At 44.7% G+C, this 17,845-nt stretch overlaps 1 protein-coding gene across 1 annotated transcript in view; it reads right to left on the reverse strand.

Moving 5' to 3' along the window:
• Positions 1-17,845, reverse strand: part of WDR88 (WD repeat domain 88) — a 49,413-nt gene that overhangs the window by 16,520 nt on the left and 15,048 nt on the right. The window contains exons 3-7 of the mRNA XM_027515995.1: positions 15,599-15,687; positions 14,286-14,349; positions 9,682-9,820; positions 6,971-7,100; positions 187-374 (exon numbers count right to left, since the gene is read on the reverse strand). Of these exons, the coding sequence (XP_027371796.1) occupies positions 187-374; positions 6,971-7,100; positions 9,682-9,820; positions 14,286-14,349; positions 15,599-15,687 (610 nt within the window). The remainder of the gene's footprint in view (positions 1-186; positions 375-6,970; positions 7,101-9,681; positions 9,821-14,285; positions 14,350-15,598; positions 15,688-17,845) is intronic.

A 17,845-nucleotide genomic window follows, 5' to 3' on the forward strand; every position in this document is an offset into this window, starting at 1 on the left:
CTTGGCTACATCAAGCTGAGTGTCTGTCACTTGCAAACGTGTGCATCTCTCTCTTGATTCTTGAGGAAAATAAATCCACCTTCGCTGTGGGCATCATTGGAAAGGAGGGTCCATGTGAATGGAACATGAGGAGCTTGGCCCCAGCAGTCCCACGCTGTGGAATCCTTTGATGTGTTAATTACTCACTGTCTCTGGCAAAGCGGCAGGAGCTCACGCAACCTTCATGGCCCTGCATCAGAGTCACACAGGCGCCACGGTTTCGAAACTCCCCAGTATGGACATTCCATATTTTCAAGGTTTTATCCCAGGAGCTTGTACACAGGAAATGGCCACTGAAGGTGAAACAACAGTTTGAGATGGCATTGTTATGTGCCCTGCAACACATGTGAGAGGGTGCACACATTAGCATGTCACTCCTGGAGAATCTGGAGACATATTTAAAGCAGAGGTGAGTGGAGTGGGCATTGGAGCTGATGCCTTGTGACTTAACGGTTATCACTGTTTTGATCACTGCCTACTATGATCCAAATATTAATTAATCTAACTATGTTACACTATTCCAGGAGGTCCCAATAATGGCAATATTGACCTTTTTGGCTGGATAATTTTTTGTGGTAGGGGGATGTCCTATGCATCGTAGGATGTTTAGTAACATCCCTGGGCACTCCTTAGCACATGCTGGTAGCCTCCATACCCAATTATGACAACCAGAAGAATGTCCCCCAGACACTGCCAAATGTCCACGAGGGGACAAAATTGACCCTGGCTGAGAACCACCCTATTCAGAGCTGCTTGAGGCTTCAGAAAAAAGAGCAGGTGGAAACACTGTGATAGTTAATGGACTAATAGCCTTTCAGGTTTAAGGTGGGTCTCCTCTGCTTCCCCCTTCCCCTCCTTTCTCTCACAGACAGGGGGGCATGGCTCCTTTCCCCCATCTTCACTACCCTCTCTCACTCACTCCCCTTACTTCTCCTCACACCAAATGCTCTCTTTTTCCCTCTCCCTCTCTCCTTATCTGTCTTCAGTGCCACTAAAGCATATTTTAATGTTGGGCATTTAATTAATAAAGTTTTGGGCTACTTATTCTCAATTTTTTAATGTCTTTTTAAATTTTGTTTATTTTCAGCTGTATTGGGTCTTTGTGGCTTCGTGGGCTTTCTCTAGTTGTGGCGAGTGGGGGCTACTCTTTAGTTGTGGTGTGAGGACTTCTCATTGCCGTGGCTTCCCCTGTTGCAGAGAATAGGCTCTAGGTGAGTGGATTTCAGAAGTTGTGGTATGTAGGCTCAACAGTTGCGGCTTCTGGGCTCTGGAGTACAAGCTCAAATAGCTGTAGCACACAGGCTTCATTGCTCCACAGCATGTGGAATCTTCTGAGATCAGAGACCTAATCCATGGCTCCTGCATTGGCAGGCAGATTCTTTACCACTGAGCCACCAGGGAAGCCCAAACTATCTTATTTTTTAGGGAAAAAAAATTGTCAGAATTCTGCTTTTTGTTTTGTTTCATGACCCTCAAAGTGTTTTCCCTATGATTCTCATCTCCTGTAACAAATAGGGTTTTCAGTCTAAACTATAAACATAATTGAGCATCTCTGAGTAGCCTGGATTATAATATCAATTCATCTAACTGAAGAAAAGGTTGAATAAATTGTTTTCTAGCACCCAAGTCAGAGTTTTAGACTCTGTGTTGGTTCTTTGACATATACAAACTGAGTAGGATCAAAGGAGAAGAAATGTCAGCTTCTCAGGGGTGTCCAGGCTTAAAATGTCCAAGTCCCAGTGCCTGGTGGGGTAAGAACCATCCCAGCATTTACTGGAGGTAAATAGCAAGCCCTCCTCTGATTCCAGAAATTGTCACTGAGGTTTCAACCAAGGGTATCTGCTCCAGGATGGGACTCTCATTTCAGATCAGTTTCATGTATCATAAAAGACCATTTTACTTAGTACAAAAGTTTGAGGGAAATGTTTGTGTTGCACTTGCAGTTCTGGACAAGATGGAGTCAATGTACTGCTCCCCACTCCTCCTGTTAAGCACAGCTAACAACCCTGGGCATTTATAGAGCAAATAGAAAACTGTGAACAGTGGATAAGAAAAGGCAGACTAGCTAAGGATCTTGGGACCCAAGGATGGCATGCTGTTGAGTACCTACAATTTTCTTTTTGCTTCTTATATCCTGAACTGAGGACTGGGGAAGCTGCAACCCCCAAAACAATACATGAATACATGAAGAATACGTGAAGTCACTCAGTCGTGTCTGACTCTTTGCGACCCCATGGACTGTAGCCTACCAGGCTCCTCTGTCCATGGGACTTTCCAGGCAAGAGTACTGGAGTGGATTGCCATTTCCTTCTCCAAAGGATCTTCCCAACCCAGGGATCGAACCTGGGTCTCCTGCATCGTAGACAGATGCTTTACCGTCTGAGCCACCAACAATGAGGACTGGATAAAAGGCTCCCAAGAAAAGCCTGTTCTCTCTAGCCAAAGAGATAGCCTAGAAAAAGAACAGAAAACCTTTAGACAATACCTGCCTTACTCCAACCAAAAATCTTAGGGAAAACTGCAATCCCATCCCCAGCACTGTCAGCAAAGGCTGAGGGGGAGTCTAGACTGCCACTCTTGCCAGGTTCTAATGAGGCAGCCTGCTAAAACAGAAGATTTAAATAACATTAAGAGTCTCATAATACTCAAAATGTCCAAGATGAAACTGAAATTCACTCATCATACTAAGTAAGAGCCAGGAAAATCTCAACATGAATGAGAGAGACAGAGTCAACAGATGCCAATACCTAGATAATACAGATGTTAGAATTATCTGACAAGGATTTTTAAGCAGCCATCATAAAAATGCTCTAGGGCTTTCCCAGTGGCTCAGGGGTAAAGAATCTGCCTGCAGTACAGGAAGCACAAGAGACACAGGTTCAATCCCTGGGTCAGGAAGATCCCCTGGAGAAGGAAATGGCAACCCACCCCAGTAATCTTGCCTGGAGAATCCCCATGGACAGAGGAGCCTGCACAGGGTCACAAAGAGTCGGACACAACTGAAGTGACCTAGCACGCGTACATAAAAATGCTCTAATGGACAATTATAATTCTGTTTAAAATGACCAAAAAGATTGAAAGCTTTGCAAATAGAAGATATAAAGAATGACCAAATGGAAATTTTAGAACTTAAAAATACAATAACAACAACCAAAAAATAAAACTCAGTAGAGATGATATAGGAAATAATCAATAAATATGAAGACAGACACTATAAATTAACCAATCCAAAAAACAGACTGAAAAAAAAAAAAGAGAGAGAGAGCCTTAGGAACCTACGAGAATATAATGAAATATCTAACATTTGGGGCATCTCAGAAGAAAGGAGAAATAAGATAGAGCTGAAAAAATAATCAAGGAAATTATGTCTGGAATTTTACCAAATCTGGCAAAGAACAGATTCGAAAAGCTGAGTGAATCCCAAGTGGGATAAACTCAAATAAATCTATATTCAGACACAGTATAATTCTACTTTTGAAAAGTAGGGACAGAAAAAAATCTTGAAAATAGCAAAAGAGAAATGACCCCTTACTTATAGGGGAAGAACAATTTGAATGACAGTGGATTCCTCATCAGAAACCGTGGACGCCAGGAAAAAAGTGACATGATAGCCTTCAGATGAGGAGAGAAAACAACTGTGAATCCAGATTTCTATATCTATCAAAAATATCCTGCAGGAATGATGGGAGGATCAAGATGTTTTCAGATGAAGGAAAACTTAAGAGAATTTTTTTTCCCCTCAGAACTACCCTATAGAAATGGCTAAAGGGAATTTTTCTAAACAGAAAATGGTGAAAGAGGAAAACTTGGAACATCAGAAGACAGAACATGGTCAGCAAAAACATGGGTAAGTACAATAGATCTTCCTTCTCCTCTTGAATTTTCTAAACTACGTTTGACAACATTAAAAAATTATAACAAAGTACTTATGCTCCTTGCAAGCTTCAGAATCAGTTAAGTATGGATTTTCAAAATTATCTAGCAAGAACGGCTATATGATTTTGCAAGGCCCACTGCAAAATTAAAATGCAAGTTCCAAGTTTCTCAAAAAGCTATACACAGTATTCATGACATGATCCAGAAATTCGTCTCCTAGGTATACAGCCAAAAGAATTAAAAGCAGGGACTTGAACAGATATGTGTACACCAGTGTTGACTGCAGCATTATTTTCAATAGCTAAAAGACAGAAGCAACTCAAGGATTCTCCAACAGATAAACAAAATGCAGTATATACATGCAATGGAATATTGTTCAGTCATTAAAAGTAATGAAACTCTAATACATGCTGTAACATATATCAGATGAACCTTAAAAACATTATGCTAAATGAAACAGCCAGACACAAAAGGAAAAATAATGTATGATTCTATTCATATGAAATATCTAGAATAAGCAAATTCATAGAGGCAGAAAATAGAGGTTACTTTGTTGTTGTTGTTCAGTCACTAAATTATGTTTAGTTCTTTTTGACCCTAGGAACTGCAGCATGCCAGGCTCCTCTGTCCTCCACTATCCCCTGGAGTTTTCTCAAACTCATGTCCAGTGAGCCAGTGATGTTATCTAACCATCTCATCCTCTGTTGCCACCTTCTCCTGCCCTCAATCTTTCCCAGCATCAGGGTCTTTTCCAATGAGTCAGCTCTTCACATCAGGTGGCCAGAGTATTGGAGCTTCAGCTTCCACACCAGCCCTTCCAAGGAATATTCAGGGCTGATTTTCTTTAGGATTGACTGATTTGATCTCCTTGTAGTCTTGGGGACTCTCAAGAGTCTTCTCCAACATCACAGTTCTTCAGCACTCAGCCTTCTTTATGGTTCAACTCTCACACACGTACATGACTACTGGAAAAACCATAGCATTGACTATATGGACCTTCGTCAACAAAGTGATATCTCTACTTTTTAATATGCTGTCTAGGTTACTAGGGACTAGGATTGAGGGGAGTGGGGAATTATTGTTCAATGGGTACTGAGTTTCTGTTTGGGTAATAAAAGAGCTTTGGAAATAGTGGTGATGGGTGTATAATATTATAAATGTAATTAATGCCAATACTATAACATTAAAAATTTTGTACATATAATGAGATAATTAAAAATAATGATAATATCCCCCAAACCACTGAATTATGTACATGAAGTGGTGAACTGTAGGATGCATGTGAATTATATCTCAGTAAAACTATTAGGAGAGAAAGGCAGCCAGAGGGCAGGAAGGAAGGAGGAAAAGTGATGGCTTCTCAGGAAACAGCGGTTATGAGACAGCTAAGAGAATTTTTCACTCTGTATTCTTTTGTACCTTCAAAATGTTGTACTGGCTGCATGTTTAACATTTTCAAAAAGTAAATTACATATTTTTGAAATAAAAGCATTTGAGGTCCCTTGTTCAAGAATGAAGCATTTTGGGACTTCCCTGATGGTCCAGTGGCTAAGACTCCAAGTTTTCAATGCAAGGGGTCTGGGTTCCATCCCTGGTCAGGGACCTGGATCCCATCTGCTGCAAATAAGAGTTCCCATGCCACAACTAAAGACCCTTCATGCCACAACTAAGACCTGGTGCAGTCAAATGAATAAAAATATTTTTTTAAAGTGAAGAACTTGAAGATGTTGACGGCAGAGCAGTAAACCAAGTATGAGCCCTCCTGTGTGCGGGACCCTGTGTAACTTCAGAATTTCATGCCACGAAGCCTGCCCTGTCCTGCAGCACTGAGAATCCTTGTCTCTATATTTTCTTGCTAAAAAAATACATTTCCAGAAAATTTATAAATGTGGTTCAATCAAATACACCAGTAGACAGTTTCCTTATTTCCCTTTCCACCATCCTTGGGGGAACAAAGCAGAGTTCCAGCTCACAGCTGGAACTGCGGTCCCCTCTGCTGCCTAACCCTCCTCACTGCCACCACCGAGCAGCTCTAACGAGCAGAACAGGCATCCACAGCCCTGCTGACCCCAGCAGCCACAGAAGTCAGTCTCAGTAACAGAGCTGGTGCTGAGTGGCCACCACGCATCCTACGCTAAGGACTTCCGTCTGTGTCTCCTTCACACCTCACTGGGGCTCAGTTTGCAGGTGAGGAAACTAAGGTCAAAGGTCACTCAGGATGGGAACCTGCACACTCTTAAGCCCTGGCCAGACACCCACGGGAAAGCCTGGCCCAGGCCAGCAGGGCTCATAACTGAGCCAAGTGGGCAGGACGACATATTCCGAGGTCATGACTCCAGGTCCCGTTAGGGGGGGCTGCCCACACACCTGGTGCTGGTGGCCACAGACAGAGTGACCCTTGTGGGCCCTAGAAGAGCAGATCTTCTCATTTTGCAGGAGATGCTGGAAACCCACATTTGGGGAGGCAGAGGGCAACTCAGCACAATGTTTTCCAGTGTTGGCTCACACTGAAACAAATGCCTCTGAGGCCCGTCCCAGCCCACAGGCCACAACTACAGTAAGTCCCCTACGTAGGATTAATTTCTGTTCTGAGACTGTGTTCGTAAGTGCAATTTGTTTGTAAGCCCAGCAAACCTGGCCTAGGTACCCAACTAACACAATCGGCTGTATAGTACCGTCTTACAATACTTTTCACACAAATAATATGTACGTGAAAAACAAACACCAAAAATAAAACATTTACTATTACAGAACCTTGAAAAGTACAGTAGTACAGTACAACAGCTGGCATACAGGGGCTGGCTCAGACGTTCACGTCTTTGAAAGCTCGAAACTTGAAGGCTCGAATGTAGAGGACTTACTGGAGTGGCTCCCCCTTGCTTGCCTGTGCCCTTCCCATTCTGCATCTCCAGCCTCCTCGTAGCACCACAGTGGGCCACAGCTGGAGATGCCCTATGTCCACACCAGTTGGGGAGCTGAAGGTGCACAGGCCAAATCCAGGAGGGCGTGAATCCCGCCCACCTCGCTGTTGCAGCACACTGCCCAGCCTCCTCACTTGGTGATGGTGAGCAGCGTGGTCTGTGACGTCACGTCCCAGATCTTGATGCTCCTGTCAAACGAGACGGAAGCCACCCTCTGGCTGTCGGGGTCAAAGCAGCAGGCGGTGAGCGACATCATGTGATGATCTGAGGCACAGGGAAAGTGACTTGATACCGTGCCTTCCACACTCTGGGCCACATGCCATGAGGTTGCTCCCCCAGACAGCGACAGTATAATAGAAACACAACTCTGGTTTTCACAAGGAAGGGACTCTTCACTTGCATAATCATTTCCTGAATGCCTGCTGTATACCAGGCCTCGAGCCAGGAGCTCTGCCCTCTTCCCCCTCAGAGGTCACAGGCCGACACCTCTGAGCAGGCAACAACCTGCAGCCAATGTCACGGCTCCAAACCAACGAAAGGAAACCTGGCCTAACCCTGAGAGATCGCTAAAAGCTATGGAGGGAAACAGGAACGGAAGAGTGCTCTAGGCAGAAGGAACAGGGTGTGCCAAGGCTTGACATGACACAGCGTGAAGGAGCATGGTGTGTAGACAGGCCTTAGAGTGTGAGGAGAGAGAGGACGAGGTGACACATCAAGGGAAAAATGCAAGCTGTGTGGCAGGACACGCATCACGGCTCCATGGTGATGAAAATAAACATTAAATGTACGTGGGAAGCAGTACTGTGTGCGTGTGTGTGTTTGCACATACACACACTCACTGGAAGACCCCCCAGCAATGTACTGTTAATGATAGGTACCTCCACAGATGAACCTATTTGCAGGGCAGGAACAGAGACACAGACATGGAGAATGGACTGTGGACACAGTGGGGAAGGGGAGGGTGGAATGAACTGGGAGAGTAGCTCTTACGTATATACACTACCACGTGTGAAGTAGTTAGTGGGAAGCTTCTGTATAGCACAGGGAGCTCTGCTCAGTGCTCTATGATGACCTAAAAGGGTAAGATGTGGGGGGTGGGAGGGAGGCTCAAGAGGGAGGGGAATATGTAAACATACAGCTGATTCACTTTGTTGTAGAGCTGAAACTAACACAGCATTGTAAAGCAGTTATACTCCAATAAAAAAAAAAATACCTATCTCACAGTACAATTTAAAAAAAACTTCTTCCATTGAACTTGAGGGATATAAAAATTCAAATCAGAAGAAATACTGTGGAAGACTAGAATAAATAAATTATAAGCAAAGTTCTTTAAATTAAAAATAATCATAATAATAGGTCCCTCCAGGCTTCCCTAGAGAAGGAAATGGCAACCCACTCCAGTAGTCTTGCCTGGAAAATCCCATGGACAGAGGAGCCTGGTGGGCTACAGTCCATAGGGTCGCAAGAGTCGGACACAACTGAGCCTCTAAACCACTACCACCGGGGAGAAGACAGGACAGGCACAGCAGTCAGGTCTGACTGTGATGCTATGGACTATCGCCCACCAGGCTCCTCTGTCCATGGGGATTTTCTAGGCAAGAATCCTGGAGTGGGTTGCCATTTCCTCCTCCAGGGGATCTTCCTGACCAGGGACCGAACTCACGTATCCTGCATTGAAAGCAGATTTTTTTTTACCACTTTAGCCACTGGGGAAACCCACTGCTTACACACTTTGAAATTTTTTTCCCAATGATTATGCTTTTTTCTTCTGAGTTAACTGTTAACTCACATGCAGTTGTAAGGACTCCTACAGAGAGACCCTGTATGCCTGTCACTCAGTTTCCCCCAATGGTGACCTCTTACACAATGATTGCATAGGATCACAACCAGGAAATTGACATTTGATGACTGTTTTTTCAGGAGTTGCCATTCTAGTCTTTTTAATTATCTGAATTTGTTTTTTTATACATGATAATTGATAGTAATAAAATTGCTAATCATCACTATTATAAAACACTAGAATAAATATGTTATTAATAATCAGTGATTATTATTTTTATGGGCTTTCCTGGTGACTTAGCAATAAAGAAGGAAGAATGTGGGAAAATACACATAAAATGTTAAGAAGCCTGGAAAGAAAGAAAGTGAAGTCGCTTAGTCATGTCCAACTCTTTATGACTCCATGGACTGTAGCCTGCTGGGCTCTTCCATCTATGGGATTTTTCAGGCAAGAATACTGGAGTGAGTTGCCATTTCCTTCTCCAGGAGATCTTCCAAACCCAAGGATCGAACCTGGGTCTCCTACACTGCAGGCAGACTACCATCTGAGCCACCAGGCAAGCCAAGAAGCTTGGGTCTTCATTCAATAAAAGATGGACTTTAAATGTCCATGTGAAGCTGGAGCAGAACAATGTTTCACTTATTATAAGCATGAGACTGAGTGGAAAAGCCTTAACCACTCTTGATTTTAATTGCCCATGTTTTTATCCATCAGGGCTTCCCTGATAGCTTAGTTGGTAAAGAATCCACCTGCAATGCGGGAGACCTGGGTTCAATCCCTGGGGGTTGGGAAGATCCCCTGGAGAAGGGAAAGGCTACCCACACCACTATTCTGGCCTGGAGAACTTGGGTTCTACCCACTCCAGTATTCTGGCCTGGGTCACAAAGAGTCGGACGTGACTGAGCGACTTTCACTTCACTTTTATCCATCAATGTCCCATCTTTAATGACATGGTTCACAGCACTGCTGATTTATCAAGTAAAACAATAAAGTCACTGTCATTCAAGCGACAAGTGGCTGTTATCATAATAGACAGAACAGAGCAGGGAGCCCACACAAACTCACCTTTGATACGGGACACAGTGGTGGAGTCTTTCGCATCTATTATAAAGATTCCATGATCCACATCCAAGCCCAAGACCACGTATTTACCATCAGGGGAACACTTAGCGGAGACTATGAAGGTTTCATGACTGAGCTTCCACTGAAATAGGGCAACAATCAAAAGGTTTCTCTCTAGCCCAGTGTTACAGCAGGACTTTCTGAAATATTCTATCTAGGCACTGTTCAATATGCCAGCCACTGGCCACATGTGGCCACTGAGTTCTTGTAATAGACTAGTGCAAACAAGGAACTGAATGTTTAGTTTTCATGAATTAATTTTTAATTAATACATGTAATTAATGTGTGTCCAGGAGAGACGAACAAGGATAGGGGGCACCGAGCAGAACTGGCAGCAAGGTTCTAGTAATGGCCAACTTGGCTCTTGTTCAGTTTGGTAAACAAGTCTGCCTGGAGGACAATACTCTACAGTCCCAGCCCCTCAGGACAGAGAGCTACTCATTCTAGGAAAGGAAAATCTCTCTGTATGTCATAAATTATGGTATTACTGTTGTGAAGCTTTTTAAATATGCTCCCCAATTCTTTGACAGTCCTCTCTTCACAAAAGTGAAAGTCACTCAGTCATGTCTGAATTTTTGCGACCCCATGGACTGCAGCCCAGCCGGCAACTCTGTCCATTGAATTCTCCAGGCAAGAACCGTAGAGTGGGTGGCCATTACCTTATGCAGAGGAATCTTCCCATTCCAGGGATCAAATCTGGAACTGCAGGAATGTAGGCAGATTCTTTAACGTCTGAGCCACCAGGGAAGTCTCAGGGTGGAGTCTAATTACCCCAAGGGTGTGGGCTCAACCCAGTGAGTTACTTCTTTGGATACAACATAGCAAAAGTGATATGTTGTAATACTAGTGATATGTTGTAAAACTAGTATCACTGTTGTGATACTAGGTCACAACAGAAACCAGGGCTTTATCCAAAGAAAACATACAGATGGCCAACAGGCACATGCAAAAATGTTCAACATCACTAATCACTAGACAAATGCAAATCAAAACTACAAAGAGCTATCACCTCACACCAGTCAGAATGGTCATCATCAAAAAGTCTACGAATAATAAATGCTAGAGAGGGTATGGAGAAAAGGGACCCCTCCTACATTGTGGGTGGGAATATAATTTGGTGCAGCCACTACAGAGAACAGTATGGAGGTTCCTTAAAAAACTAAAACTAGAGCTACCCTTGGAGGAGGTGATGGCACCCCACTCCAGTACTCTTGCCTGGAAAAGCCCATGGATGGAGGAGCCTGGTAGGCTGCAGTCCACGGGGTCGCACAGAGTCGGACACGACTGAAGCGACTTAGCAGCAGCAGCAGTAGCAGCACAGCTACCCTATAATCCAGCAATCCCACTCCTGGGTATACATCTGCAAAACATGAAAATTCTAATCCAAAAAGATGTATGTGGGACTCCCCTGGTGGTCCAGTGGTTAAGAATCCACCTTCCAATGCAAGGGATGTGGGTTTGATCCCTGGTCGAGGAACTAAGACCCCGCATGCCACAGAGCAACCAAGGCTGCACACCACAGCTACCAAGCCCACACGTTCTGGAGCCTGTGTACCACAACGAAAGATCCTGCGCGACACAACAGGCTCTGCATGCTGCAACTAAGACCCGACACAGCGAAACAAACAAACAGCAAAAAGATCCATGCACCCCAATGATCACAGCAGAACTATCTACAATAGCCATGACATGAACACAACTGAAGGCTCACTGGTAGATGAAGAGATTAAAAAAAAGATATGGTATGTACATAAAATGGAATACTACTCAGCCATAAAAAAGAATGAATTATTGCCATTTGCAGCAACCTGGATGGACCTAGAGATTATTAATATCATACTAAGTGAAATAAGTCAGACAAAGACAAATATCATATGATATCATTTATTGTGGAATCTTAACAAAATGATACAAAAGAACTTATTTACAAAACAGAAATAGACTGGCAGACATAGAAAACAAGTTTATGTTTACCAAAGGGGAAAGTGGGGGTGGGATAATATCCTATAATGCAAAAGAATCTGAAAAAGAATATATGTGTTTATATTCATAAATATACACGTTTATAATGTACACATATATACACACACATGCACACAAACACATACCTGAATCACTTTGCCATATGCCTGAAACACTGCAAACCAGCTATAACCACAAAAATTAAAAAAAAAAAAAAAGAAGAAAACCAGGGTTTCCTCCTGCCATCTCTTGAGTCGCTTGCTCTGAGGGAGTAAACCGCCATGTCCTGAGGACACTCAAGCAACCCTATGGAGAGACTTGGGTGCAAAGGAACCGAGGGCTCCTGCCAACAGCCAACTTGGAAGGAGACCCTCAGTGAGCCTTCAGAAGACTGCAGCCCCAGATGACATCCTAACCATGACCTCACAAGAAACCTAAGCCAGAACCACTGGCTAACCTGCTCCAAAAGTTCTGTCACGAAACTCTGCAAGGACTTCCGTGGCGGTCCAGTGGTTGAGAGTCTGCCTGCTAGCGCAGGGAACACAGGTTCAATCCCTGGATTGGGAAGACCCCCACGCTGAGGGGCAACTAAGCCCATGCACCGCAACTACTGAGCCTGTGCTCTGCGACAAGAGAAGCCACCACCATGAGAACCACAATCAGAGAGCAACTAGAGAAAGCTCATGTGCAGCAAGGAAGACCCAGTGCAGCCAAAATACGTTAATTATTTTAGAAAAAAGAAACTCTGCGTGGCCATAAATGCTTGTTGTTTGAAAATAAGTTCTGGAATAGTTTGTCAAGCAGCAGCGGATCACTAACTCAGCCCTATAGATGGCAAGTGGCATGGACATCCTGTGCAACAAAAGTAATAAAAGTACTAAAACAAGTTTACCGAAGGGACTTCTCAGGTGGTCCAGTGGCTAAGACTTCTCACTCTCCATGCAGGCAGCCTGGGTTTGACCCCTGGTCAGGGAACTAGAGCCCGCATGCCACAACTAAAGATTCCACATGCTTCAACTAAGACCTGGGGCAGCCAAATAAATAAACAAATATTTTGTAAAAATAAATAAAAACATCCTGGGGAGAGTTTTTTTAACAAGAAGAGAACGACAAAGAGGCTAGAGACAAGAGCAGGACGTTTATGTGAGATGAAATAAGCATTTGGGAAAATGCTAAAAGTCAGGAGTAATCAATGATCGTATATAATGACACTGTTGTCAGCAGAACATGTCATGTTGTCACGCTTGCCCGTGTTCATATGTAAGGTGTGTACAGGAAAAGACACACCAAGATGCTAACTGTTACACTATTTTTTTTTTACACTGGGCTTCTCTTTCTAAAAATGTTTCACAATGAAAATAAATTAATCTTTGCACTAAAAAGAAAGTTTGTTGTTGTTTTTTAAGGAGAGAACAGAGGAGAAAGGGAAAAAGGGAGAAGAGAGGTGACGAGAAGCTGCCTGGGGTGGGGTGGGCAGGGAGGGCAGCAGGGATGGGGCAGGAAACCCTGCAGAGCGCCTGAGCAGGCTCAGGGCTGCCCGGACATTAGGCAGGAGACAGAGGGATCCTGGGCCCATTGGATGGATGGATGGATGGATGGTGGCCCCTTCTCAGATGGAGAACAGACTGGGAACCAGTTGCCTTGTCCTTTGGCCACATGGCCTTTACCCTATGGCCTCAGCTCTACTTCCTGCCCCTGTCAAAAGCCAACATCCCACAGGGGAGGGTCTCTTTTCCCACACAGTTCTCTCAGTTTGTAATGCCATCCTCCCTACCCTCTGCCCCCACCTCTACTTCTTCCCTTATACCCATCCTCCCCATCCCTGAAACAGAGCCCTCCTCTGCCCGCTTCAGATAGCTTTCCTTCCCCGAAGCCCACCATCCATCACGTTGGGTCCCTAAGAAAATTTTCCTTTCCCGGAAGATTGGCTACTCTTCCCAATCCATGACCAGCTCAAGGCCACCTAAGGCCCAGCAAAGAACCTGTGTTGTAGGCAGGGAAGGAGGGGGTGAGATGAACTGAGAGAACAGCATTAACACACACACATATATATATACTGCTGCTGCTGCTGCTAAGTCGCTTCAGTCGTGTCCGACTCTGTGCGACCCCACAGACGGCAGCCCACCAGGCTCCCCTGTCCCTGGGATTCTCCAGGCAAGAACACTGGAGTGGGTTGCCATTTCCTTCTCCAATGCATGAAAGTGAAAAGTGAAGGTGAAGTCGCTTAGTCGTGTCCCGTGTCTGACTCTTCGAGACCCCATGGACTGCAGCCTACCAGGCTCCTCTGTCCATGGGATATACTACCATGTGTAAAACAAAAGCTGGCAGGAAACTGCTGCATGGCACAGAGATCTCAGCTCGATGCTCTGTGATGATCTAAAGGAGTGTGATGTGATGTGCGGGGGCAGTGGGAGGAAGGCTCAAGAGGGAGGGGATATATGTTTACATAGAGCTGATTCACATCATTGAACAGCAGAAACTAACACAATATTGTAAAGCAATTATACTCCAATTAAAACATTAAAAAAAAAAAAAACCAGAAGACCCTGTGCTGTGACATCTCCACCAGGGCAGAGCATACATACCAGCAGCTTGCCTGTTTCAACGTCCCAAGCCCTCACTGTTTTGTCATAAGATGCTGCAACGATTCTGGAAAGAAAATGACAAGAGTCTTAACGACCCAGACTATTACGCCTGTGGTTTCTAAGAAAGATCAAATATTTAACAGACAGTTTCTACAGTTTAGGACCAAGACTGCAAAAAATACTTGAATCTTTCTAAAGATACTTCATGAGGCCCCTGGAGAACTGGGGGTTCTCAGTGAAAACAGAAAGATCCTAACACAGAAGGCACCATGACACCATTCTCTTCCTTAATCCTTTAATCGGCCACCCAAATATGTCCTTTTCTATCTGGGGCATTAAAGGTATCATTTCTTCTATTCTGTAATTGACTTCTTTTAGAAGGATAGCTACAACTCACAAGGATCAATCACTTCTTGTACTGATTTCACATCTTTTTTTTTTTTTTACAGGATAAGACTGTCATAGCTCATTTTATTCTGAATGCTTTCTTGTACATTTACACTATTAGGCTGGCTAAAGAGTTCATACAGATTTTCCCATGTTATGGAAAAGCCCTAATGAATTTTTTGGTCAACCCAGTAATATAAGTGTACCCTTGTCTTCTTACATCGCATGTTTCAGTGACAATGTGTCCTCTATATGAGATAAATTCCCATGAAGCTTACCCTGGAGTAGGAAGTGACAACCCATTCCAATATTCTTGCCTGGAAAAAGAGGAGCCTGGCAGGCTACAGTCCATGGGGTCGCAAAGAGTCAGACATGCCTGAGCGAATGAGCATGTACATGAAGCTTACATTCCCCCATGTGTTTTCACTAGTAGATTAATTTTGTAGCTGCTGCTCAGGGTAAAAGCAAATCCATTTTAAAGCAAATCCCCTTTTAAAGGCTCATCTCACATCTGTGTGAAGTGTGAATGCAAATGCACCCCAGGGCGGCCTCCCAAACCGACTCTCCCCAGGTGACGGCTCAGGCTTTCTTCCTGGGCCCTGGTTTCCCCCTGTGACGTGAGGGCCTGCACTGAATCACTAGCGAACCTTGCAGCTGGTCCACAGGTGTGACCGCGGGAAAGAAACTCCACGGAGAACATTCAGAGTGGCTTCAGTCACAGTACATTTCGTCTTTTTGGCATTTAAAATTTTCAGTCACCACATCTACTTGGTTCTCACAGCAAAAGATGGAAACCATGAGACCAGCATACGGGAGTGTAAGGTCAGGTGTTTGCTGAAAAGACAGTGAAGGGTCCCTGGCATGCTGTGTGCGGGCCTGCCCTTCCCGCTCACCTTCCTGACCAGAGTCAAATGAGGGCAAGTCACCTTCTGCTGTCAGCTGTGATGCTGCATTCTAAAACAGGACCTTCGGGCACCGGCTCAAAATCCCGAACAATGGATCCATCCATAGCATCCTCGGATCAGCAGGAGAGAGTGGGAGAGGGTCAGAGGTCACTAAAGTGTCAACTGAAGCAATGAGCTGAGTTCAGCATCAACCCTGAGCTTGGTTGAGTACCCACGGTCCTATGACGCTTCCCCCAGCTCAGAAGGGTGAAAAGACTTCCCCACCACTCCCAGGGCAAGAAGGCCACCATCACCATCCACGGCATCCCCAGCAAACTCCCCGTCCATGGAAGTGGCCCATGGAAACGGGCCACTCTGAAGGCAAAGCTGCAAACAGGTAATATTCTTGTTCTCTCCTGGCCAAAGAGGCTTCACAGAATCTAGCAAGATCTTTCAAGAACTTTCTAAAAATTCCCACAGTTTGAACCAGCAATTCTATTTTGGGGCGGAGGCAGGGCGGCCCCCTCGGGGACAGTCTTCCCTAAGTAAATAATCTAAATTGTGGTCAAAGACTTGTGCACAAAAAAGGTTCATCAATGAACTTATGGTTGCCAGGGGGGAAGAGTGGGGGGAAGAGATAGTTAAGGAGTTTGGGATCAACATGCACACACTGCTATATTTAAGATGGATAACTAACAAGGTCCTATTGTATAGCACAGGGAACTCTGCTCAGTGTTATGTGGCAGCCTGGATGGGAGGGGAGTTCGGGGGAGAATGCATACATGTGTATGGATGGCTGAGTCCTTTTGCTGTCCATCTGAAACTATCACAACATTGTTAATTGACTATACTCCAAATGAAAAGTTTAATGGAAAAGGGTTCGTCGTGTGTTTTAGGGGACAGACAGCAAACTCACCGGCAGCAGTCTGTGTCCACCTAAAGGGGGCAGTTAAACTCTAAGACAGCCAACAGAGGGACCCAGGCAACTGTTACCACACTGAAGGGAGATAACTAGAGAATATGATGAGGACAAAGTAGTAATAATAACTGGTAATATGATAGGAACAATGAGGGCACCAACGTGAAAGGTGCTTGAGTGACAGAAATAAAAATGCTTTCAATAAATGCGGAGACTTCCCTGGCGCGCCAGTGGTTAAGATTTCACCTTCCAGTTCGTGGGGTGCAGGTTCAATCCCTGGTCAGGGAGCTACGATCCCACAGGCATCGTGGCCAAAAAACCAAAACAAAAACAACAGTGTAACAAACTCAATAAAGACTGTAAAAATGGTCCACATCAAAAAATCTTTGGAAAAAAAAAAAATGTGTCCACAACTTTTCAGGATAAGCCGAGGTGGAAAGTCCCCTTGAAACAAATGCTATTAGCAAGACAATGAATTTCTAGAAAGACCCTGCATTGTTATGTGAAATCATGGTGCCTGGTTGGGAGAGCTTTTGGCCTGACCAGACCAGGCCAGGACAATTCTCCCTGATATGCAGAGACCAATTCAATTAAGACCATAAGCCTGCTGGGAGGCAGAGGGCTCTGTGTCAGGGGTCCCCAGGACCACCCTCAAGACTGATGATTCTCCAGGATTCATAGGACTCAGAATACAGGCATGCTCACAGCTAAGATTTACAGCAGCCAAAGCACACAAAGCAAAATCAGCAAAGGGAAGGGCACGTGGGGTGAGGTCCAGAGAAAACCAGGCACTGCTTCCAAGAGTCTCTCCCTAGTAGCATGGAAACATATACACTACGATATGTAAAATAGATAGCCAATGGGAATTAGCTGTGTGACTCAGGGAACTCAAACAGGGGCTCTGTAACAACCTAGAGGGGTGGGAAGGGGTGGGAGGTGGGAGGGAGGTTCAAGAGGGAGGAGACATATGTATACCTATGGCTGATTCATGTTGATGAATGGCCAATGCAATATTGTAAAGCAATTTATCCTTCAATTAAAAATAAATAAATTTTGAAAAAGACAGTCTCTCCCTGTGAGTAGCATGGGATGAGCTTAATTCCTCCAGCAACCAGTCATAACAACACGTCAGGTGCTGTCTTCTAGGGAGGTGCACCTGAGCCTCCGGACCCAGATTTTTACTGAGGTCTGGTCACACAAGCATCACCCACGTGGACTGCACAGTCTGGACACAGCGAGCCCCCTGGATCACCTAGGGAAAGATTCATATGACTGTAGGACAGTGTTTGCCAGTGAAGTTCCCAGATGCCAGCCAAGGCCAGCCTTGCCAGCGGGTCTTTGCAGGGACAGCAGCCTCAGGCCACCTGTGC

This window comes from Bos indicus x Bos taurus, chromosome 18 (genome assembly GCF_003369695.1).
Source record: "Bos indicus x Bos taurus breed Angus x Brahman F1 hybrid chromosome 18, Bos_hybrid_MaternalHap_v2.0, whole genome shotgun sequence".
NCBI classification, from domain to species: Eukaryota; Metazoa; Chordata; class Mammalia; order Artiodactyla; family Bovidae; genus Bos; species Bos indicus x Bos taurus.